Source organism: Chamaea fasciata, unplaced genomic scaffold, assembly GCF_029207755.1.
Source record: "Chamaea fasciata isolate MVZ Bird 193981 ecotype frontalis unplaced genomic scaffold, bChaFas1.0.hap1 SCAF_848, whole genome shotgun sequence".
NCBI classification, from domain to species: Eukaryota; Metazoa; Chordata; class Aves; order Passeriformes; family Sylviidae; genus Chamaea; species Chamaea fasciata.
In genome coordinates, this window is record NW_027094933.1 from 19,496 (window position 1) to 43,585 (window position 24,090).

At 67.8% G+C, this 24,090-nt stretch overlaps 2 protein-coding genes across 4 annotated transcripts; both read right to left on the reverse strand.

Annotated features, from left to right (window-relative positions):
- Positions 1–57: 57 nt before the first annotated feature.
- LOC136305962 (tudor and KH domain-containing protein-like) lies at positions 58–18,465 on the reverse strand. 3 transcript variants are annotated; one of them, XM_066209296.1, is made up of 21 exons: positions 18,450–18,465; positions 12,964–13,194; positions 12,370–12,511; positions 11,153–11,548; positions 10,573–10,694; positions 10,163–10,295; positions 9,372–9,479; positions 9,186–9,296; positions 7,912–8,021; positions 6,302–6,428; positions 6,029–6,135; positions 5,711–5,912; positions 4,438–4,577; positions 4,167–4,356; positions 2,433–2,596; positions 2,109–2,281; positions 1,958–2,022; positions 1,585–1,736; positions 699–767; positions 457–556; positions 58–354 (listed from the first exon to the last, which is right to left on the reverse strand). In XM_066209296.1, the coding sequence occupies exons 2-21, from the start codon at positions 13,177–13,179 to the stop codon at positions 308–310; spliced, it is 2,874 nt and encodes a 957-aa protein (XP_066065393.1). In that variant the 5' UTR covers positions 13,180–13,194; positions 18,450–18,465; the 3' UTR covers positions 58–307. The 3 variants fall into 3 exon arrangements, with proteins under 3 accessions (XP_066065393.1, XP_066065394.1, XP_066065392.1); XM_066209297.1 differs by having other exon boundaries at positions 12,964–13,049; positions 18,450–18,458; XM_066209295.1 differs by lacking the exon at positions 18,450–18,465 and having other exon boundaries at positions 12,964–13,801.
- Positions 18,466–18,890: 425 nt separating this feature from the next.
- On the reverse strand, positions 18,891–22,320 carry LOC136305965 (acyl-coenzyme A thioesterase THEM4-like). Its single transcript, XM_066209306.1, has 6 exons — positions 22,073–22,320; positions 21,709–21,963; positions 21,081–21,255; positions 20,423–20,533; positions 19,773–19,897; positions 18,891–19,279 (listed from the first exon to the last, which is right to left on the reverse strand). Exons 2-6 carry the CDS (start codon positions 21,917–21,919, stop codon positions 18,891–18,893), a joined length of 1,011 nt encoding a protein of 336 aa, XP_066065403.1. The 5' UTR covers positions 21,920–21,963; positions 22,073–22,320.
- Between the last annotated feature and the right edge of the window lie 1,770 nt (positions 22,321–24,090).

The following is a 24,090-nucleotide window of genomic DNA, read 5'->3' on the forward strand; positions in this document are numbered from 1 at the left end:
GGGGGCTGCCCCCGGCGCGCCTGTGCCCGGTGCCCGCCGGGAGCGGGGCCGCAGCGCTGAGAAACCGTCGACTTTATTAACTCAGAACCACGAATAGTGCAACGCAACGGCGAAACAAGGCCAGGGAACCGGGGAAGTCCCGGTAACGGAAGGGGCACCGCCGGCCCTCGGCCCCGGCGTTTTGGTGTCCCGACGTGAGGCACAAGCGGAGATCCCCGCGGTTTGTCGGTGCGGCCTCCCGGAGGCCTCCGGGAGCACCGGGAGCTGCTCCCGGTCACCGCGCCGGTGGCACCGGGCACTGGCGGCTTCAGGTGACCGTGACGGCGTCCCCGGGCACGGCGGCGGCGGCGGCGGCTGCGGGAGCGGGGAGGGCTCAGGGCGGTCCCGGGGCAGGGAACGCTCCCGGCCGGGATCGGTGTCACCGGGATCGGTGTCCCGGGATCGCCCTGGGCTTACCGGGCAGGCTGCGGCAGGACGGGCTCCCGGGGCTGTCCCCGGGGCTCCGGGCGCTCCCGGGCTCCACCGGGCTCGGCGTGGAGGCGCAGCCGGGATCCTCCTGGCCGGGAAGAGCGGGATGAGACCCCCCGGGACACCGGGGGGGGACACCGGGACACCGGGAGGGGACACCGGGACACCGGGAGGGGACACCGGGACACCGGGAGGGGACACCGGGACACCGGGAGGGGAGAGCAGCTCACCGGGGGCTCCTCGGGGGGCACGGGAACGGCGTAGCCCAAACGCACCAGCTCCGCTCCCACGTCCAGGCTCTGCGGGGACAGCGACAGTGGGACAGGGACAGGGGACAGGGACAGGGGACAGCGACAGTCAGACAGGGACAGGGGACAGGGACAGGGGACAGGGACAGTGGGACAGGGGACAGTGGGACAGGGACAGGGGGACAGGGGACAGGGACAGTGGGACAGGGACAGGGGACAGTGGGACAGGGACAGCAAGGACAGGGGACACCAGGAATGGGGACAGGGGACATTGGGGGGACAGGGAATGGTGGGAATGAGAGACAGGGGGACAGGGGAGGAGGGACAGGGACAGCAGGGGGACACTGGGGATGGCGGGAACAAGGGACAGGGGACAATGCGGGGGTCACCTGCCCAGGAGCAGGGGATGCTGGAAATGATGGGAACACCGGGAATGAGGGACAGGGGACAACGGGGGGACAGGGAATGGCGGGAATTGGGGTGAGGGGACAGTTGGGAACACACCTGGGCGGGGAGCAGGGACTCCAGGACAGAGGACACTGGGGACACACTGAGGACACCCAGGGGACACTGGGGACACCCAGGGGACACCCTGGGGACATTTGGGGACACACCTGTCCCTGTCACTGTGTGAAGAGCTGCACGCTGGGCCGGGGCACAGGGACACACAGGGGACACACTGAGGACACCCAGGGGACATTGGGGACACCCAGGGGACATTTGAGGACACAGGGGACACACCTGTCCCTGTCACTGTGTGAAGAGCTGCACGCTGGGCCGGGGCACAGGGACACACAGGGGACACACTGAGGACACCCAGGGGACATTGGGGACACCCAGGGGACATTTGAGGACACAGGGGACACACCTGTCCCTGGCGCTGTGTGAAGAGCCGCACGCTGGGCCGCGGGCACGGCCCGGCCGCGCTGTAGCTGCAGATCCGCGCCACCAGCGGGCGCCACTGAGCGCAGTGAGTCAGCCGGTCAAACTCGTCCAGGGCCGCCTCCGCCCACGTGTCACCTGCGGGGACAGCGGGGGGACATCCCGGGGGTGGCACCGGGGGTGACACCGGGGGGACAGCAGGGACACACCCAGGGATGGCACCGGGGGGATGGCACCGGGGGTGACACCGGGGGGACGGCAGGGACACACCCAGGGATGGCACCGGGGGGATGGCACCGCGGGGACAGGGCTGTGCGACAGCCCCGGGAAGTGACAGGCCCGTGTGCCACCCCACTCACCGTTGGGGACAATGCCGGCCAGGCTGCACTCGATGGCCTGGAAGGGCAGGCTCAGGAAGTCGCTCCTGCAGGGACAGCCCGGGTGAGGCCACTCCCAGGGGACAGGGACATCACCCCGGGAGTGTCACCAACCCCCCCGCCCCCGGCACACCTGAGGGCCCGCAGCGCCTCGGCCGGGGCCGCGCCGTTGTCCCCAAAGTCCACGTAGTACAGGTCCAGGTGGCCGTTGTCCAACGTCCCCAGCACCCGCGCCCGGTGCCACTCACCTGCCTCCAGGTACGGGGCGGCCACGATGGCCCCGGGCTGCACGGACGGGGGCGGCACCTGGGGACACAGGGGACACTCAGGGACACGGGGACAGGGGGCACCTGGGGACACAGGGGACACTCAGGGGACATGGGAGGGGACAGTGTTGGGACAGCAGGGAACATGGGGGGACGTGAGGGGACACAGAGGTGACACAGGGGACACTCACAGGGGCGCTGCTCTGGTAGAAGGCCCCCATCTCAGCCGTCAGCTTGTCCAGCTGCAGGCTGCGCGTGCCCAGCAGTTGGATCCAGAAGTGCCCGGGGCTCTCGGCCGCCGACACGTAAACGTCCAGGTGCTCGTCGGCGGGGAAACTGAAATCCGGGCTGGGCACTGGGGAGCCCCAAACACACTGAAACCCACCCGGAAACCACCCAGATCCACTGACACCCACCCAAATCCACCCAAATCCACCCAAAACCCACCCAGATCCACTGAAACCCACCCAGAAACCACCCAAATACACTGAAACCCACCCAAAAACCACCCAAACACACTGAAACCCACCCAAAAACCACCCAGATACACTGAAACCCACCCGGAAACCACCCAGATACACCGAAACCCACCCAAACACACTGAAACCCACCCGGAAACCACCCAGATCCACTAAAACCCACCCAAAAACCACCCAAACACACTGAAACCCACCCGGAAACCACCCAGATACAGTGACGCCCACCCAAATCCACCCAAAACCCACCCAGATCCACTGAAACCCACCCAGAAATCACCCAAATACACCGAAACCCACCCGGAAACCACCCAGATCCACTGACACCCACCCAAAAACCACCCAGATACACCGAAACCCACCCAAATATACTGAAACCCACCCAAAAACCACCCAGATACACTGAAACCCACCCAAAAACCACCCAAACACACTGAAACCCACCCGGAAACCACCCAAACACACTGAAACCCACCTGGAAACCACCCAGATCCACTGAAACCCACCCAAAAACCACCCAGGATCCGCTGAAACCCACCTGGAAACCACCCAAATACACCGAAACCCACCTGGAAACCACCTAAATACATTGAAACCCACCCGGAAACCACGCAAATACATCGAAACCCACCCGGAAACCACACAAATCCACTGAAACCCACCCAAAAACCACCCAGGATCCGCTGAAACCCACCCAAAACCCCCTCAAAACAGACCCAAATACACCGAAACCCACCCAGAAACCACTCAGGATCCGCTGAAATCCACCCAAATACACCCAAAACGCACACAAATACACTGAAACCCACCCAAAACCCACCCAGGATCCACTGAAATCCACCCAAACCCACCCCGATCCACCCAAAACCCGCCCAGAATCCACCCAGGTCCACCCAGGATCCCACCACACAGTCACGCCGTGGGAGAACCCCAAAGTACACTCAAAATCCCGGCGGACAGCCACAGCATGGAGGACCCCCCAAATCCAAAATCCTCCCAAATTCCCTCTGGGGCAGGCACAGGATGGGGGAATCCCCCCAAATCCCCCCAAAATCCCCCCGGGAGAGCCGTGGGATGGAGGAAACACCTCCAAAATCCCACCAGGAAAGGAATGGGAGGGAAGGAACCCCAAAATCCCTCCGGGAAAGGCAGAAGAGGGAGGGAACCCCCAAAATCCCTCTGGGAAAGGCACGGGAGGGAGGGAATTTCCCCAAACCCCTCAGAGAACGGCAGGAGAGGCGGAGAATCCGCCGAAATTCCTCCAGGAGAGGCACGGGATGAGGGCACACAACCCCAAATTCCCTCGGGGCAAGGCAGGGGGAGGGATGGAGGCGACTCCCCCAAATCGCACCCCGAGCATCCCAGGAATTCCCTGCCCGCCCGCAATTCCCACCGCGGGGGGCGGGGGGGGGAACACGCAGAGGTGACACAACGGGAACAAGCCCTCACCCTCGAACTTGGGCGCGGGCGGCTCGTCCGGCTCCTCGCCCTCGCCGCCCGGCTCCAGCCGCCGCCGCTCCGGCCGCGCCTCGGGCGCCTCCCGCCGGCCGCCCGCCTTCCGCGGGCACCGCGCCGCCGCCGCCGCCGCCAGCTGCCGCCGCAGCGCCTTGTCCTCCGACAGCTTCTGCAGGATCAGCTTCTGCCGGAGCCCCCGCGGGACGGAGGGCGGTGAGCGGGGAGCGTCAGGACGGGGGGAAGAGGGCGCGGGGGCCGCGCTCACCTTGGCCGCGTCCACCTCCCGGCGCGTCCCCAGCAGGCGGATGAGGCGCAGCGGCGCCGCGCCGGCCTCGGGCTCGGGACCGCACTCCACCCGCGCCCCCGAGCTCCGGCAGATGGCCCGAACAGACTCCCCGCCGCGGCCTGCGGCACCGGGAACCGGGGAACGGGAACCGGGAAACGGGAACCGGGAACGGCGACGGCACGGACCGGCGGGGAGAGACGGACACCGGGATCGGGAGGTCCGCAAAGGGAACGGGGAAAGGGGAAAAGGGGAAAAGGGGAAAGGGAAAGGGAAAGGGGGAAGAGGAAAGGGGGAAAGGGGGCACCAGGGGGGGAAAAGGAGAGGGGATTTGGGGAGTTTCCCAAAGGGAAAGGGGGGAGAGGGGATTTGGGGAGGGTTTGGGGAGTTTCTCGAAGGGAAATGGAGAAAGAGGGAAATGGAGAAAGGAGGGACCGGGGGAGGGAAAGGAGAGGGGTTTAGGGAGCTTCGCAAAGGGAAAGGGGGAAAGGGAGAGAGGGTCTGGGGAGGGTTTGGGGCTTCTCAAAGGGAAATGGGAAAGGGGGAAATGGGGAAAGAGAGAAAGGAGGGACGTGGGGGGAGAAGGAGAGGGGCTCGGCGGCCTTCTCAAAGGGAAAGGAGGAAAAGGGGGCAAGGGAGAGCGGGTTTGGGGAGGGGTTGGGGAGCTTCGAAAAGGGAAAGAGCGAATGGGGGGATGGGGAGGGTGTCAGGGTGGGAAGGGAGTCTGGGGGATGCAGGGGTGGGAAGGGAATCGGGGATGTTGGGAAAAGAACCCGGGATGTTGGGAAAGGGGTGGAGGAATCCCGGGATGGGGAAAGAGTGGAGAGGCCCCCTGGGATAAGGGGAAAGGTGGGGAAAGGCCCCTGGGACTGACAGGAGAAGGAATTCCCACAGGGAACGGGGAGAAACGGGGGGAAGGACCCCCGGGATTGGGAAGAGGCATGGAAAAGACCCCCGGGATTGGGGATGGCTCTGGGGGCTGGGAATGGCCCCTGGGGGAGTAAAAGGATCCTGGGATTTGGGAAGGGGTGGAAGTTCCCCCAGGACTGGGGTTGACCCTGTGGGTGTGGAAGGATCCCAGGGTTTGGGGTGTCCCAGGGGTACAGAACCCTTTGCCCCCAGGTTTGGGGGTGCCCCCAGGATCCCCAAACCGATCATCCTGCCCACGGCCCGCTGCCTGGGATTGGGATTCCCCCAGGTTTCGGGGTGCCCCCGTGGCTCCGGAAGGTTCCCCCGGTTTCGGGGTGCCCCGTACCGATGATCCTGCCCACGGCCCTCTGGGGCACACGCAGCAGCTCGGCCACGGGCGCGCTGTCGGCGGCGATGCGCAGCACGGCCGCCCTGGCCCGGCACACCTGGCCCGGGGAGCCCGCGATGTGCACCAGGCACTGCCCGCCTTCCTCCTCCTCCTCCTCCTCCTCCTCCACCGCGATCTGCGCCCCGGTCTCCTGCCGCAGCTGCGGGGAGAGGTGGGGATCAGGGCCAGGGATCAGGGGCCGGGACGAGCCGTTCCCGGCGGGACGAGCCGTTCCCGGTGGGACAAGCCATCCCCTCGCTCCCGGCCCGCACACACCTGGTTGATGGTGGCTCCCCGGCGGCCGATGAGCGATTTCAGCGCCGTGCGGGGCACCCTGACCCCCACCTCCAGCCCCTCGTCTGCCACCAGCGTCACCTGCGCCTCTGCGGGGACAGCCGTGGGTCCCCAGGGTGTCCCCAAAGTGTCCCCAAAGGGTCAGGGCCATCCCCGGGGAGGTCCCAAGGGAATTCCCCGTGGGAAAAGCGACTCTCCCGCTCCCCGGGGGCTCCGTTGGGGACCTCGGGCCCCGGTACCGGGCCCCGCACGCACCTCGGCTCTCCCGGTATCGCCGGTAGAGGATGTAGAGCACGGTGGCGGCGGCCGGGACGCCCAGGAGCAGGGCGGTTTTCTGCAGGTTGCTCAGGCTGTGCACGGAGCCGCGGCCCGCCATGGCCGTCTGCGGACGGGGTTACCGGGGTTACCGGGGATTACCGAGGGGTTACCGGGAGCTGCCGGTGCGGGCGGGTCGCGCTGCGCCCCGCACCCCGGGGACTCCCCGGCCGTCCCCCTACTCCCGGTACCCTCACGGAGAGCTCGCCTCCCGGCCCGCCGGTGCAGGCCCCGGGCCCGGTGCACCGGCAGCGGAGCCCCCGCAACCACCTGGGCCGCGCCCCCCGAGGCGGTCTCACGGTACCTGCAGGTGCCGGCGCCACCCCCCGGGCACGGAGAGACCCCGGTTCGGCCCGGCCCCGCCACGAAAGGCCGCGGTTCGGGCCCGGCCCCGCTTCGGGCCCGGCGTGCTCCCGGTGCCGCCGCCGCCGCCGCCTCCCGCGCCCCGCCGCTGGCCCCGCCTCCTCCCGCTCTTCGCCAATCACACCGCGGCTCCTCCCCTCCCAGCCAATCACAGCGCAGCTCTGCGCCGCCCCTAGCCAATCATCGCCTGCGGAGCAGCGGCCAATCCCCGCGAAGCCTCCCTCAGGAGGGGGCGGGAAATAGCGGGAATAAAGCAGCCAATCAGCGGCGAGTAGCGGACGACGGACCAATCAAGGAGGGGTAAAGTGCGAATGCCCGCCTCCCGCTTTGAGCGACAGGCATGGGAGCCTATAGCGGCTCGGAGCGCCGCGCGGGGCGGGGCTCTAGTGCCGCCCCCAGTGTCCCCGCGTGTCCCCCGCGCCGGAGCCCACGGACACGCGGTGCCCAAAACGCCTTTATTCCACTGAAACACAGCCGCGGGCACGGCCACTGACACCCCGCGGGTGACAGGGACAGCGGGCACCCAGAGGTGACAGGGCACCCACGGCTGACAGGGACAGCGGGCACCCAGAGGTGACAGAGCCTCGCCAGCTGCCGGGCCCCCGTGGGTGGCGGGTCCCCTCCGAGTGCCGCATTCCCGGCAGGAGCCCCGGGTGTCCCCCGGTGCAGGGGCGCTCCCGGTGGTCCCGGTGATCCCGGCGGTGCCCGGGCGGCGCTCAGCGGGTCCCCGCGGGGCCATCGGCAGGGTCGGGGGCGAAGAGCTCCCGGTAGAGCGGCGGGAAGGCGGCCGGGAGCGCCCCGGGGTGCAGGCGGCGGAACGCCTGGACCTGCTCCAGGTGCTGCGAGCACAGAGCGCGGAGCCGGCCCGGGGCGGGCAGCTGCGGGGACACGCGTGGGGACACGGCTGTCACCGCGGGGACACGGCTGTCACACCACGGGACACGCGTGGGGACACGGCTGTCACCGCATGGATACGCGCGGGGAGGACACGCAGGACACAGCACAGGAACCCCCCCAACCCAGGACCCCCCCCGTCCCCACAGCTCACGTTGTGCCCACGGACCCCCCACACCCCCCCACCCTGAGCCCCCCCAATGTCCCCAAACGCCTGCCCCCATTTCCCTCTACTCCCCCGTGTCCCCCGGTGTCCCCCCCGGTGTCCCCTCCCGGTGTCGCCGTGTCCCCACCCTGGCCAGGAGCCCCTCGCGGCGGGTCCGGCGCAGCAGGAGCCGGAAGGCGACATCGAGATGTCCCTGGAGCCGCGCCACGCGCGGGCGGTCCTGCAGCCACGGCCGCCCTGGGGACAGGGACAGGGACACGGCTGGGGACGGGGTCAGGGCGTGGGGACACGGACAGGGACACGGCTGGGGACGGGGACACGGCTGGGGACGGGACAGGGACAGGGGATGGGGACAGGGACAGGGGGTGGGGACACGGACACAGGTGTGGGGACAGGGACAGGGCATGGGGACACGGACACGGCGTGGGGACGCCACAGGGGTGTGGGGACAGGGACACGGGGATGGGGACAGGGACACGGCGGTGGGGACGCGGACACGGGTGTGGGGCCACCACAGGGGTGTGGGGACACGAGCAAGAGCGTCGGGACAGCGACTCAGGTGTGGGGACAGGGATGTGGGGACAGAGACGAAGACGGGACCAGAGCGGTGGGGACACGGACAGGGGACAGGGACAGGGCTGGGGACAGGCGACACACCGGGTGGGGACAGCGTAAGGAACACCCTGGGGACACCCTGGGGACACCTTGGGGACACCTTGGGGACACCTTGTGGGACACCCTTGGGACACCCTGGGGACACCTCGGGGACACCTTGGGGAACACCCTTGGGAACACTCTGGGGACACCTTGGGGACACCCTGGGGGACACCCTGGGGACACCTTGGGGACACCCTGAGGACACCCTGGGGACACCTTGAGGACACCCTGGGGACACCTTGGGGACACTCTTGGGGACACCCTGGGAACACCTTGGGGACACCTTGGGAACACCCTTGGGGACACCCTGGGGGACACCTTGAGGACACCCTGGGGACACCCTGGGGACACCCTGGGGACACCCTGGGGACACCCTTGGGGACACCCTGAGGACACCCTCGGGACATCTAAGAAACCCTGTGGACACCCAAAGGACAACTTGGGGACACCCTGGGGACACCTTGGGGACACCCTGGGGACACCTTGGGGACACCCTGAGGACACCCTGGGGACACCTTGGGGACACCCTGGGGGACACCCTGGGGACACCTTGGGGACACCCTGGGGACACCTTGAGGACACCCTGGGGACACCCTAGGGACACCCCGCCGTGTGTGCCACCCCACATCAGGACAAATCCCACGGCTCTGGGGCGAACCCTCCCTGCGGAGCCGCTGGGGAGGGGGACACGGGGACACGGGGACACGGGGAGGGGACACGGCGGGGACAGGGCGGGTGGCTGACCGGCGTTGACGAGCACCAGCGCGCTGAGCAGCGCCAGCTCGCTCTCGGAGCAGCGCAGCGCGCTCAGGCTCTGCGCGAAGTCGAAGACGGACGCGACGAGCTCGGGGCACCCTGGGGACAGCCCGGTGTCACCGCCTGTCCCCGCCGTGTCCCCACGGCGTCCCCCGGGCCGTGTGGCCGCCATACCCAGCGAGAGGAAGAGCTCGGGCCCGGCCAGTTTGCCCTCGAACAGCACCGAGCGGCTGGCGGCGTCGAAGGCGCGACACATCCGGACCAGGACAACCTCCATGGCACCTGTCACACCCCGGGCCGGGGCGGCGACAGCGCTGCTGGCACCCGCGACACCGCCACCGCCACCAGGGGCTGCGGCGGGGACGCCGCGGGGGTGGCCCGGGCCGGTGTCACCTCGCCAGGGAGGATGGAGGGGACTATGGGGACTGTCACCTCCCCCTGGGACACACGGGACTGTCACCTCCCCCTGGGACACACGGGATTGTCCCCTCCTTGTGGGACCTTTGAGAGTGTCACTTCCCCACGGGACCACGGGGCTGTCACCTCCCCAAGGGACTGTCACCTCGCCCGGGGCGGGTGTCACCTCCCCGTGGGACTCCTGGGACTGTCACAAGGGGACGGAGTGCCCCTAGGGCTGGGGACAATGTCACAAGGGGACAGGGTGACCCTGGGGCTGGGGACAGTGGGACACAGTGTCCCGGGGCAGGGACAGCAGGGACAGGGTGTCCCCAGGGCAGGGGACAAGGAGATGAGGTGGCCCTGGGGATGGGGACTGCAGGGGCACGCTGGCCTCGGGGACAAGGGGAGGGGGTGGGCCCAGTGCTGGGGACAAGGGGACAGGATGGCCCTGGGGCTGGTGACAATGGGATGAAGTGACCCTGGGGATGGTGACAGTGGGTCAGGGTGTCCCTGGGGCTGCCCCAGGGGTGTCCCCGGGGTGGTGACAGTGACACGGGGTCACGCACCCGCCTTGAGCAGGACGATCTGGTCGTGCTGGCTGAGCTCCAGGAAGCCGCGCAGGCGTTTGGCGAACTCCACCACGCGCTCGATGGCCTCGGTGACACGGCGGGCACAGCGCTGCCACATCTCGGCCATGGGCTGCGGGGGCGGCTGTCACCCTGTGCCAGCGCTGGGGACAGCTGAGCCACCGCTGGGGACAGCCGTGACCCCCTGGGGACAGCTGAGCCACCGCTGGGGACAGCTGTGCCACCCCTAGGGACACCGTCTGCCACCGCTGGGGACAGCCGTATCCCCTGCCCACACCTGGGGACAGCCGTGTCCCCCCCGGTGACAGCCGTGTCCCCCCGGTGACATCCGTGTCCCCCCCGGTGACAGCCGTGTCCCCCCCGGTGACAGCTGTGTCCCCCGGGCACACCTGGCTCTGGTAGGCGCCGATCTCCTCGCGGGTGAAGGGGACCCAGCGCTGTCCCTGCAGCTCCTCGGCACGGGGGTGACACGTGTCGCGGTGGGACAGCAGGACACTCTGCGACAGCAGCTCTGAGGGGACACGGGGGTGACACGGGGACATTGCGACAGCAGCTCTGAGGGGACACGGGGGTGACACGGGGACACTCTGCGACAGCAGCTCTGAGGGGACACGGGGGTGACACGGGGACACTCTGCGACAGCAGGACACTGAGGTGACACAAGGGTGGCACGGTGTGACAGCAGCTTTGAGGGGGCACAGGGGTGACATGGTGTGACATCAGGACACTCTGTGACAGCAGCTCCGAGGGGACACGCAGGGCTTGGGGACAGCGTGGGGACAGGGAGGGTGGCCTTTATATGGCCTTGGTGGGTGAGGGGTCACCAGCGTGGAGCACCCACGGGTGACATCCCGAGGTGCCACCACCCACAGCTGCCGGCCCCGTGTCCCACCACCTGAACAGATGACACGGCCAGCCCCGCAGGTGACACGGCCAGCCCCGCAGGTGACATCCCCCGGGGCCACTCACCGATCTCCAGGCCCGCGGGTGACTCCGCGACGCCGCCGGCAGCGGGGTGAGGAGGGGACAGCCCTGTCCCCTCTGTCGCCGCCCTGTCCCCGTCCTGTCCCCTCTTTGTCGCCTCCTCCGCGGGCCACGCCCTGCCGGGACAGCCCGCGGGGACAGCGGGGGACAACGGGGGACAGCGGCCAGCCGGGGTGGGCTGCGGTGCCGCCGGGGCCGCCCCTTCCCGCTCCCGGTTTTCCCGTTTTCCCGGTTTTTCCCGGTTTTTTTCCCGTTTTCCCGGTTTTTCCCGGTGCTCCGGCTGTTCCAGCTGTTCCAGCTGTTGCCGCTGTCCCAGCTGTTCCAGCACCTCTGCCTGCAGCCGGTCCCGCTGCTTCTTGGACATGCGGCCGAACTTGACGGCTGCGGGGACACAGGGGACAGCAGCGGGTGACACGCGTGACACCGGAGCGCCACCACGCGCGACATCGCCCGCCAGCGTCCCGGCCCTTCCCCACCGACACCCCGGGCTGTCCCCAGGTGTCGCCGGGGTGGGGACAAGTGTCCTCAGGGGAGGACAGCTTTGGGGGACAGGTGTCCCTAGAGGCGGGGACACCAGAGGCACGGACGGGTGTCCCCAGGGGGTAAAAGTGTCCCCAGGAGCACAGGGCAATGTCCCCAGGGGGTAAAAGTGTCCCCAGGGTCACAGGGCAATGTCCCCAGGGGGTAAAAGTGTCCCCAGGGGGTAAAAGTGTCCCCAGGGGCACAGGGCGGTGTCCCCAGGGGGTAAAAGTGTCCCCAGGGGGTAAAAGTGTCCCCAGGGGCACAGGGCGGTGTCCCCAGGGGGTAAAAGTGTCCCCAGGGGGTAAAAGTGTCCCTAGGGGCACAGGGCAATGTCCCCAGGGGGTAAAAGTGTCCCCAGGGTCACAGGGCGGTGTCCCCAGGGGGTACAGATGTCCCCAGGGTCACAGGGCGGCGTCCCCAGGGGGTAAAAGTGTCCCTAGGGGCACAGGGCAATGTCCCCAGGGGGTAAAAGTGTCCCCAGGGTCACAGGGCGGTGTCCCCAGGGGGTACAGATGTCCCCAGGGTCACAGGGCGGCGTCCCCAGGGCCAGTCCCCGGCGTCCCCAGGCTCCGTGCCAGGTGTCCCTGTGCTGGGTGTCCCCCGGAGCACAGGGAGGTGTCCCCCGGAGCACAGGGCGGTGTCCCCAGGCTCGGTGGCGCTGTCCCCGCGCTGTCACACACCGTCGCGGGACATGCCGAGGCGCAGGCACTTCTGCAGGCGGCAGTGCTGGCAGCGCGTGCGGGTGGCGCGGTCGATGTCGCAGCGCTGTCCCCGGCTGCACGCCAGGCTCGGCCCGCGCCGCTCGCTGCGCCGGAAGAAGCCCTGCGGTGGCACCGTGTCACCCGTGTCAGCCGCGTGTCACCCGTGTCACACATGGCACCCTGTGTCACACTTGTCACCCGTGTCACACATGGCACCCTGTGTCACCCGTCACCACTGTCCCCATGTTCCCCCTTGTCCCCATGTTCCCCCCATGTCCTTATGTCCCCGATGTCCCCCTCTGTCCCCAAGCGCCCAATGCGCCCCACACCCCCCAAATCCCCATGTCCCCCCATGTCCCCCCATGTCCCCAATGCCCCCATGTCCTTCCATGTCCCCCAAGTCCCCAGTGCTCCCCGTGTCCCTTGTCCCCCCATGTCCCCTGTCCCCCCTGTCCCTCCCTGTCCCCCCCGTGTCCCCTGTCCCCCCCGTCCCTCCCTGTCCCCCCGTGTCCCCTGTCCCCCCATGTCCCCTGTCCCCCATGTCCCCCCCGTGTCCCCTGTCCCCCGTGTCACCTTGCAGCCCTCGCAGGTGATGACCCCGTAGTGGATCCCGGAGGATTTGTCCCCGCAGATCTTGCAGGGAATGACCTCGATGTGGGCTGGGGGGACACGGGGACACTGGCACGGGGACACCTGGCACCGGGTCCCTGTCACCAGGCAGTGCCACCCGTGGGACCCGCGGTGCCACCCGTGTCCTCCCGTGCTCTGCCCGGGTGCAGGTGTCCCCATGGGCTCAGGTGTCACCTGTGGGACCAGATGTCACCCATTGGACCGGGTGTCACTTATGGAACCAGCTGTCCCCTGTGGCTTCACGTGTCCCCTGTGTGACCAGGTGTCACCTGGGCTCGTGTGTCCCCTGTGTGACCAGGTGTCACCAATGGCTTCACGTGTCACCCGTGGGACCTGGAGGTCCCCCTTGGGCTCGTGTGTCACCCGTGGGATCAGGTGCCACCTATGAGATCGGAGGCCACCTACGGCATCAGATGTCACCTGTGGCTTTATGTGTCACCTGTGGGGCCAGGTGTCACCTATGGACTCCTGTGTCACCTCTGGAGCCCAGTGTCACCCGTGGCCTCACGTGTCACCAGTGGGACGTGTCCCCTGTGGCCTCAGTGTCCCCTGTGGCTCCGTGTGTCACCGCACGGTCCCGTGTGGCCGCTGTGACCCCCCCCGTGTCCCCTCCGCAGTGACGTCACCGTGGGCGCACGCGTTCCCCCCCACCGTGGCTTCCTGTGTCACCTGTGTGCCACCCACGGTGCCACCGACACTCAGTGTCCCCTCTGGTGACAGTGTTCCCTTCGGTCACAGCTGTCCCTGTGGGCTCCAGTGCCACCCCTGGGCTGGAGTGTCCCCTGAGCCCCCCCAGTGTCCCCAATGTCCCCTGAGCCCCCCAGTGTCCCCAATGTCCCCTGAGCCCCCCAATGTCCCCAGTGCTCCCTGAGCCCCCCAGTGTCCCCAGTGTCCCCTGAGCCCCTCAGTGTCCCCAATGTCCCCAATGATGTCCCCGCTGTCCCTGTCACCCTGTGCTGGCGCTGCCGGAGCCACAACTGGGACACGGCACCGGGCAGGAAACGCGCGGGACCAGTGAGCAACTGGAGCTCCCAGTATGGCCCAGTATGGAACTGGGAGCTCCCAGTATGGCCCTGGGGAGCTCCCAGTATAGAACTGGAGCTCCCAGTATGGAACTGAGGAGATCCCAGTATGGCCCTGGGGAGATCCCAGTATGGAACTGGGTAGATCCCAGTATGGAACTGGAGCTCCCAGTATGGAGCAATATGGAACTGGGAACTGGGAGCTCCCAGTATGGCCCTGGGGAGATCCCAGTATGGAACTGGGTAGATCCCAGTATGGAACTGGAGCTCCCAGTATGGAGCAATATGGAACTGGGAACTGGGAGCTCCCAGTATGGCCCTGGGGAGATCCCAGTATGGAACTGGGTAGATCCCAGTATGGAACTGGAGCTCCCAGTATGGAGCAATATGGAACTGGGAGCTCCCAGTATGGCCCCGGGCACAGCAGGCAATGGTGAACCAATCCTTTGCACACTCACGGACACTCGTGCAATGCCCTCGCACACTCAGGGAGGCTCACACGTGTGACACCCCCGGACACGTGTGACACCCCCGGACATGTGTGACGGCCCTGCCACACGCGTGTGACACCCCGGGACACGTGTGACACCCCCCAAAAACCCCCTTGTGTGACACCCCAGGCACGCGTGACCCCTCGGACACGTGTGACACCCTGGACACAAGTTGCCAGCCTTGCCACACGCGTGTGTCACTCCGGGACCTGTGTGACACCCCCGGACACGTGTGACACCCGGGACCCGTGTGACACCGGGGACACGTGTGACATCCCGGGCACGTGTGACACCCCTGGACCCGTGTGACACCGGGGACACGTGTGACACCCGGGACACGTGTGACACCCCCTGTTCCCGGCCCCCCCGCTCCGTTTTCCTCCTGCCCCAGTTTTTTGGGGCCGGCGCCGCCCGCGCATCCGGCCCGGGGGGGCCCGGGGGGGGCCGGGGGGACCCCCGGGAGGGTCCCCGGGTTTGGGGGCGCTGACTCAGCCCCGCGCCCCGGATTACTCAGCCCGTGCCGGGAAGCGCCGCGGCGGGGCCGCTCCTGCCGGGAACCGGCGGGCCGAGGGACCCGGGGACACCGGGGACTTTGGGGTCACTGGGGACACCGCGGGAACTGGGGCACCCACGGGGAATGGGGGACACCGGGGACACGGGGGACACCGCGGGAACTGGGGCACCCACGGGAAATGGGGACACCGGGGACACGGGGGACACTGGGGCACCCACGGGAAATGGGGACACCGGGGACACGGGGGACACCGCGGGAACTGGGGCACCCACGGGGAATGGGGGACACTGGGGACACGGGGGACACCGGGGACACGAGGGACACTGGGGACACGGGGGACACCGCGGGAACCGGGGCACCCACGGGGAATGGGGGACACCGGGGACATTGGGGACACCGGGGGACCCACGGGAAATGGGGACACCGGGGACACTGGGGACACCGCGGGAACTGGGGCACCCACGGGGAATGGGGACACCGGGGACACTGGGGACACCGCGGGAACTGGGGCACCCACGGGGAATGGGGAGCCGGGGCACCCACGGGAACGGGCAGGACCGGGGGCACCGGGGAACTGGGACAACGGGGGGTACCGGGGACACACCCACAGCACCTGGGGACACCGGGGAACTGGGAGAACTGGGGGCACCGGGGGCACCCACAAGACCTGGGGGTTCCGGGGAAACTGGGGCAACCACCGCACTTCGGGGTACCGGGGGAACCGCGGGAACCGGGGGCACCAGAGGGACCCCACAGCACCCGCGGAGACCGGGGACACCGGGGACACCGGCGGCACTGGTGGCACTGGGGACACGGGAACTGGTGGCACTGGGGACACCGGGGACACCACAGCACCCGCGGGCACCGGGGGAATCTGGGGCACCGGAAACCCCCGGGGGCTGCCGGTACCGCGGGCACCTGTCCGGGACAGCGGCACCCGCCGCACCGGGGGCACCGGGGGCACTGGGAGGGGCACCGGGGATACTGGGGGCACTGGGGGCACCGGGAGCTGCCGAAAACGCGGGCCGGCACCCACCGGCACCCACCGGAACCCGCCGCGGCCCCGACACCGGCACCGGCGGCACCACCGGGAGCGGCAACCGCGCCAGCGCCACCAGTTACGGACTGGGACACACCAGTAACCAACTGGGACACACCAGTAACCAACTGGGACACACCAGTAACCAACTGGGACACGCTGGGACACACCAGTAACGAACTGGGACACACCAGTAACACACTGGGACACACCAGTAACCAGCTGGGACACACCAGTAACCAACTGGGACATGCTGGGACACACCAGTAACACACTGGGAGACACTGGGACACACAAACCGTCACCAGTGAGGAACTGGGACATGGAGGGGACACACCAGTAACGCACGGGGACACACAAACCCTGACCAGTGTCCCCCAGTGTCCCCCAGTCCCCTCAGCCCGGGGCGCCCCCTGTGCCCCCAACCCCCGGGGACCCCCCGGCAAAACCCGCCTCGGGCACCGCGACACGGGGACAGCGGGGACAGCGAGGGGACAGTGGGGACAGCGAGGGGACAGTGGGGACAGCGGGGACAGCGAGGGGACAGCGAGGGGACAGTGGGGACAGCGGGGACAGCGAGGGGACAGCGGGGACAGCGGGGACAGCGAGGGGACAGTGGGGACAGCGAGGGGACAGTGGGGACAGCGGGGACAGCGAGGGGACACCGGGGACACCGGGGACAGCGGGGACAGCGAGGGGACAGTGGGGACAGCGGGGACAGCGGGGACAGTGGGGATAGCGAGGGGACAACGGGGACAGCGGGGACAGCGAGGGGACACCGGGGACAGCGAGGGGACAGCGGGGACAGCGAGGGGACACGGAGGGCCCCCAGCACCCAGGGGCGCCCCCGTCTCGTTTCCCGGGGGGGTCGCTGGGGGGTGGGGGTGGCGCGGGGCCACCTGCGCGTCCCCGCCGGGTCCCCCCGGGGTCCCCCCCCCGCCGCCGCCACATCAAGGGCGGGACCCGCAGGTGCGCGGGGGGAGGGGAGGGACCCGCGGGGACACGTGTGGGGCTGCGACACACGTGTGTGACATGGGTGCGAGCCCCGACACACGTGTGTGTGTGTGTGTGACCTGTGACACACGTGTGTGACATGGGTGCGAGCCCCGACACACGTGTGTGTGTGTGACCTGTGACACGCGTGGGGGGCTGTGACACACGTGTGTGACATGGGTGTGAGCCCCGACACACGTGTGTGTTTGTGTGAGACCTGTGACACGCGTGGGGGGCTGTGACACACCTGTGCAGCCCGAAACACGCATGTGCAGCCTGTGACACACCCGTGAGCCCTGTGACACGCGTGTACACCCCAAAACACGCGTGTGCACCCCAGAAGACACCAGAACACGTGTGGACAGCCTGACACACCCGTGCGCGCTGTGACACACGTGTGCAGCCTGTGACACACACGTGTGCCCCCTAACAGGTGTGCACGGCCCGAAGCAGGCGCGTGCAGCCCAAAACACACACGCGTGCCCTGAAACACGCGTGGCACGGCCTGTGACACGTGTGCGCACCTCAAAACACACCAGAACACGCGTGTGCAGCCCGTGACACACCCGCGCACACCGTGACACACGCGTACACCCTGAAACAGGCGTGCACAGCCTTGTGACAGACCCGGGCACACCGTGACACACCTGTGAGCCCCGTGACACACCCGTGCACACCGTGACACACCCGTGCACATCGTGACACGCCTCTGTGCCCCGTGACACACCCGTGAGCCTTGTGACACACCTGTGAGCTCCCCCCACTCCCAGTCCCTCCTTGCACACTCACCCCCGCTCCCAGCCCTCTCCTTGCACACTCACCCCGCTCCCAGCCCTCTCCTTGCACACTCACCCCGCCCCCAGCCCCTCCTTGCACACTCACCCCGCTCCCAGCCCCTCCTTGCACACTCACCCCCGCCCCCAGCCCCTCCTTGCACACTCACCCCGCTCCCAGCCCCTCCTTGCACACTCACCCCCGCCCCCAGCCCTCTCCTTGCACACTCACCCCCGCTCCCAGCCCCTCCTTGCACACTCACCCCCGCCCCCAGCCCCTCCTTGCACACTCACCCCGCTCCCAGCCCCTCCTTGCACACTCACCCCCGCCCCCAGCCCTCTCCTTGCACACTCACCCCGCTCCCAGCCCCTCCTTGCACACTCACCCCGCTCCCAGCCCTCTCCTTGCACACTCACCCCGCTCCCAGCCCCTCCTTGCACACTCACCCCCGCCCCCAGCCCCTCCTTGCACACTCACCCCGCTCCCAGCCCTCTCCTTGCACACTCACCCCCGCTCCCAGCCCCTCCTTGCACACTCACCCCACCCCCTCGCACACCCCCCCGCCCCTCTCCTTGCACACGCGCGTGCCCCCGCACCTCTCATGGCTCCGGGTCCCTCCAGCCCCGGCCCGGGCGGGGCCCTTTAAGGGCGCGGGGTCCCCCCCCTCCCCCCAAATGCCCCTCCCCCCCCAAATATCCCCGCCCCTCCCCCCCCGGCATCCTGCCCCCCCTTCCCCCCCCCCCCAAAACCGCGGGAAAGTTCCGAGTGTCCCCGGAAAACACTCGGGGGGGGGGGAGCACCCCAAATCCTCCCGGAGCCCCCCAAAAATGGGGTGGGGGAGGGGCGGAAACACCCCCGGGACCCCCCCGCCCCCCCCAGGAAATGAAATGGGGGAGGGGCTGGGGAAGGGGGGGGTCCCGAAATTTGGGGTCTGGGGGGAGGGGAGCCCCGGGTCTGAAATGGGGGCGGGTTTGGGGGGCGGGGACCCCCCCGACCCCTCCTGGGCTCGATTTTGGGGGGCGGGGACCCCCAAATTCTCAATGGGGGCGGGTTTGGGGGTGCAGCGACCCCAAATGTTCCCGTTTTGGAGTCCAGGGACCCCCCGGGATCGATTCGGGGGGCGCGGAGAGCCCAGAATTCCCCGGGTTTGGGGTGTCCCCCCTCGGCAGCCGTCCCAACCTCCCCCCCCCCGGACCCCAAAGTGACACGAGGGACACGAGGGGTGGTGGCAGCGACTCTGATGGCACCGGGGACACCTGGGGACACCCAGGGATGATTGAAGGGCAGCCAGGGGGACACCGGGGCACAGGGAGGTCACCGAGGGTGACACAGGCGACACCAGGGGTGACACAGCCGGTGACAGTTACCGGCCACTGTCCCCCCCCCCGCGGCGGCTCCTTCCTGGCGTCCTGCTGGATGAAGAGCCCTGGGGACAGAGGGGACACCTCAGGGGGGACCCCAGTGTCCCCACGCGTGTCCCCAGCCCTGCCCAGTGTCCCCACGCGTGTCCCCAGCTCCCCCAGATGTGTCCCCAGTGTCTCCACTGTCCCCAATGTCCCCACTGTGTCCCCAATGTCCCCGCTGTCCCCACTGTCCCCTCACCGGTGGCCCGGGTGTGCAACGTGTCCCTAGCGCGTCCCCAATGATGTCCCCAGTGTCCCCAGTGTCCCCAGTGTCCCCCGTGTCCCCCAGTGTCCCCATTGTCCCCACTGTCCCCAATGTCCCCAGTGTCCCTAGCCCTGTCCCCAGTGTCCCCTCACTGGTGGCCCGGGCATGCAATGTGTCCCTAGTGTGTCCCCAATGATGTCCCCAGTTCCCCAGTGTCCCCAGTGTCCCTCACCAGTGGCCCTGGTGTGCAGCGTGTCCCCAGTGTGTCCCAAATGTCCCCGATGTCCCCAGTGTCCCCATTGTCCCCTCACCGGTGGCCCTGGCGTGCAGCGTGTCCCCGTCGGCGTCCCTCAGGTCACAGCCCAGGAACAGTTTCCGGCCCTGGCGGCGCTGCAGGAACGCCTCGAGCAGGAGAACCGAGCGCAGGGGGACGGGCCTGGGGACAGCGGGGACACTGGGGACACTGGGGACATGGGGACACTGGGGACATTGGGGACACCCTGTGGCCCTTGGTGACCCTCGGGAACACCCCATGGCCTTTGGGGACAGTGGGGACGTTGGGGACGTTGGGGCCGCTGCCACGGCCCTCTGTGTCACCCCTGTCACTGCCATGTCCCCCTTGTGTCACCTGTGTCACCCCCAGGGCTGTGCCTCAAGCAGCAGCACCGAGCACAGGGGGACAGGCCTGGGGACAATGGGGACATTGAGGACATTGGGGGTACTGGGGACCTTGGGGACACCCTGCCCACCCTGCGGACACCCCGTAGCCCTTGGGGACATTGGGGACCTTAGGGACACCCTGTGACCCTTGGTGACCCTCGGGAACACCCCATGGCCCTTGGGGACCTTGGGGACACTGGGGACCTTGGGGACACCCCGGGGCCCTTGGGGACGTTGGGGACAGTGGGGACACCCCGGGGCCCTTGGGGACGTTGGGGACAGTGGGGACAGTGTCACTCACGCCAGGTAGTCGATGCTGAGGTTGGCCGTCATCACCCGCCCGGCCACGGCCAGCGCCAGCGTCCCCAGGGACGTGTCAACCAGGGTGGCGATGGCACCGCCGTGCGCCAGCCTGGGGACAGCGGGGACATTGGGGACAGCCCGGGGACAGCGGGGACAGCGGGGACAGCCTGGGGACAGCCTGGGGACAGCAGGGACAACGGGGACAGCCTGGGGACAGCCTGGGGACAGCGGGGACAGCCCGGGGACAGCGGGGACAGTGGGGACAGTGGGGACAACCTAGGACATTGGGGACAGGAGAGGGACACTGGGGACACCAGGGACAGCCTGGGAACACTGGGGACAGTGGGGACACTGGGGACATTGGGGACAGCCTGGGGACAACCTGGGGACATTGGGGACAAGAGAGGGACTTTGGGGACACCCGGGGGGATGTGAGAGGTACGGGGGGGACACACAGGAGCACCGGGCAGGGACGGCAGGGGGACACTGGGGACACAGCGGTGACAGAGGGTGACAGGGACGTCCCCTGGTGGCACCAAGCCCGGGTGTCCCTGCAGGACAGACCCGGCTGGCACAGGAGGGGACAGGAGGTGACAATTGGTGTCAGGAGGTGAGGTGACAATGGTGACAATGGTGACAATGACAATGACACTCACCCCGGGTGTCCCTCCAGGAAGGGCCCGGGCTGGCACAGGCAGCGCAGGCGGCCCTTGGGGACATTCAGGAACATGGCGAACTCGAAGCCGTCCCCGTCCCCCTCGATGGCCCTCGGGAACAGCCGCGTGTCACCCGCACTGTCACTGTCACTGTCACCGGCCAGGCCTGGCACCTCTGCGGGGACAGCCGCGTGTCACTGTCACTGTCACTGTCACTGTCACTGTCATTGTCCAGGCCTGGGACCTCTGCGGGCACAGCCCTGTCACTGTGGCTGGGGCACCGCAGGGGTTCGGGACATGGACTTGGAGACACTTGGGGACACTTGGGGACACTAGGAACGGGGCTGGGGACACTGGGCACAGAGATGACACACAGGTGACACACAGGTGACAATGACACTCATGGTGCCCGTGCTCCCGGGCGCGGCGGAAGGACAGCAGCCGTGTCCAGCCCTCGCGGGTGACACAGGTGACACACGGGTGACACACAGTGACACAGGGGTGACACAGGGGTGACACAGGGGTGACACAGGGGTGACACAGGGGTGACACACAGTGACACATATAAGACACACAGTGACACAGGTGACACACAGTGACACAGGGGTGACACACAGGTGACACTCACGGTGCCCGTGCTCCCGGGCGCGGCGGAAGGACGGCAGCCGTGTCCAGCCCTCGCGGGCGGCCGTGGCCAGCAGGTGGCCGTAGTGGCGCCGCATGCGGTCACTCCAGGCCGCGTTGGGGACAGCCAGGTCGCGCGGGGGACGCGGCCGGTGACAGCGGCGCCGGGGACAGGGGACGGCGCCCAGGGCCCGCGGCAGCGCCCGCCGCAGCATGGCCGTGACGTCACCGCTGTCACCGCCACGCCCGCGGGGTCACGCTGAGGGGGACGGCAGCGGTGACGTCACGCCGGGGGTGATGTCACACGGGGACAGCGACGTCACCGCTGATGTCACGCCCGGAGCGTGGCGGGGCTGGGGATGTCGCACCTGGCTTGGTGATGTCACACGCGGTCAGTGATGTCACGCCTGGGGTTGTGATGTCATTGGTGACGTCACACACAGACTTGTCAGGTCCCCTGAGTCATTGAGGACGTCTGGTGACGTCACTGCTGATGTCACGCCTGTTCCGAAGGGGACACCGGTGACCTCACAGCTGGGCAGCAAGGCCAGCCGTGATGTCACAGCTTCCAGTGATGCCACCGCCGGTGTCACACCAGCCCCCGCCCCCGTGACGTCACCCGGCACCCCGCCCCCACTCAATGTCACCGCCGACCCCGCCCCCTCTGTCCCTCACTGTCCCCCTGTCCCGTCCCTCTGTCCCCCGTGTCCCCTGTCCCCTCTCTCTGTTCCCCCGTGTCCCCTGTCCCCTCTCTCTGTCCCCTCGTGTCCCCTGTCCCCTCTCTCTGTCCCCTCTGTCCCCCGTGTCCCCTGTCCCCTCTCTCTGTTCCCCCGTGTCCCCTGTCCCCTCTCTCTGTCCCCCCGTGTCCCCCGTGTCCCCTCTCTCTGTCCCCCCGTGTCCCCTGTCCCCTCTCTCTGTCCCCCCGTGTCCCCCGTGTCCCCTCTCTCTGTCCCCCCGTGTCCCCTGTCCCCTCTCTCTGTCCCCCCGTGTCCCCCGTGTCCCCTCTCTCTGTCCCCTCTGTCCCCCGTGTCCCCTGTCCCCTCTCTCTGTCCCCTCCGTCCCCCCGTGTCCCCTGTCCCCTCTCTCTGTCCCCTCTGTCCCCCGTGTCCCCTGTCCCCTCTCTCTGTCCCCTCCGTCCCCCCCGTGTCCCCTGTCCCCTCTCTCTGTCCCTCTGTCCCCCGTGTCCCCTGTCCCCTCTCTCTGTCCCCCCGTGTCCCCCGTGTCCCCTCTCTCTGTCCCCCCGTGTCCCCTGTCCCCTCTCTCTGTCCCCCGTGTCCCCTGTCCCCTCTCTCTGTCCCCCCCGTGTCCCCCGCCCTGGCCGGACCCGCGCGCTCCGGGGCCCCGCCCACCGCCGTAACGTCACCGGGCTTCCGGGGGCGGGGCCTGAGGGAGCGGAACGGAACCCGCCGGGATCTTATAGAACCCCCATAAACCGCCCTATAGAGCCCTATGGAACCCTATAGAACCCCAACGGAACCTATAGAGCCCCTATGGAACCCTATAGAACCCTATAGAGCCCTATGGAACCCTATAGAGCCCCTATAGAGCCCTATGGAACCCCAACGGAACCTATAGAGCCCCTGTGGAGCCCTATAGAACCTTACAGAATGCCTGTGGAGTCCCTGTAGAGCCCCTGGGGCACGCTGTGGAATCCTATGGAATCCTATAGATCCCTATAGAATCCCTATAGATCCCTGTGGAACCCCTAAGGAACCTTATAGCACTCCTATGGAACCCTATAGAGCCCCTATAGAACCGTATGGAACCCCAATGGAACCCTATGGCACTCCTACGGAACGCTGTAGAGCCTTATAGAACGCCAATAGAGTCCCTATAGAGCCCTATGGAACCCCTATAGAACCCCTATGGAACCCCATAGAACCTCATAGAATGCCTACAGAGCCCCTATGGAACCCCACAGAAACCTACAGAGCCCTGGGACCCCCCATAACCCCACAGACCCCTATGGACCCCCATAGACCCCCTATGGATGCCTATAGAAACCTACAGAGCCCTGGGAGCCCCCATAACCCCATAGACCCCTATGGACCCCATAGACCCCTATGGACCCCACAGACCCCTATGGATGCCTATAGAAACCTACAGAGCCCTGGGAGCCCCCATAACCCCATAGACCCCTATGGACCCCATAGACCCCTATGGATGCCTATAGAAACCTACAGAGCCCTGGGAGCCCCCATAACCCCATAGACCCCTATGGACCCCATAGACCCCTATGGATGCCTATAGAAACCCACAGAGCCCTGGGAGCCCCCATAACCCCATAGACCCCCTATGGACCCCACAGACCCCTATGGATGCCTATAGAAACCCACAGAGCCCTGGGAGCCCCATAGACCCCACAGACCCCAATGGAGGGCGGGCT

Excerpts from the sequence above, each read along its gene's own strand:
- LOC136305962 (XM_066209296.1), bottom strand. The coding sequence starts at position 13,179 with ATGGGGACACCTGCACCCGGGCAGAGCACGGGAGGACACGGGTGGCAC. Across the intron at positions 9,480-10,162 it reads GATCGTCCTGCTCAAGGCGG|GTGCCATGGAGGTTGTCCTG; the intron begins GTGCGTGACCCC and ends GGGGTGTGACAG. Across the intron at positions 768-1,584 it reads TCACACAGCGCCAGGGACAG|AGCCTGGACGTGGGAGCGGA; the intron begins GTGTGTCCCCTG and ends CTGTCCCCGCAG.
- LOC136305965 (XM_066209306.1), bottom strand. The coding sequence starts at position 21,919 with ATGCTGCGGCGGGCGCTGCCGCGGGCCCTGGGCGCCGTCCCCTGTCCC. Across the intron at positions 19,898-20,422 it reads CTCAGCATCGACTACCTGGC|GCCCGTCCCCCTGCGCTCGG; the intron begins GTGAGTGACACT and ends CGCTGTCCCCAG. Across the intron at positions 19,280-19,772 it reads GCTGCACGCCAGGGCCACCG|GGCTCTTCATCCAGCAGGAC; the intron begins GTGAGGGGACAA and ends CTCTGTCCCCAG.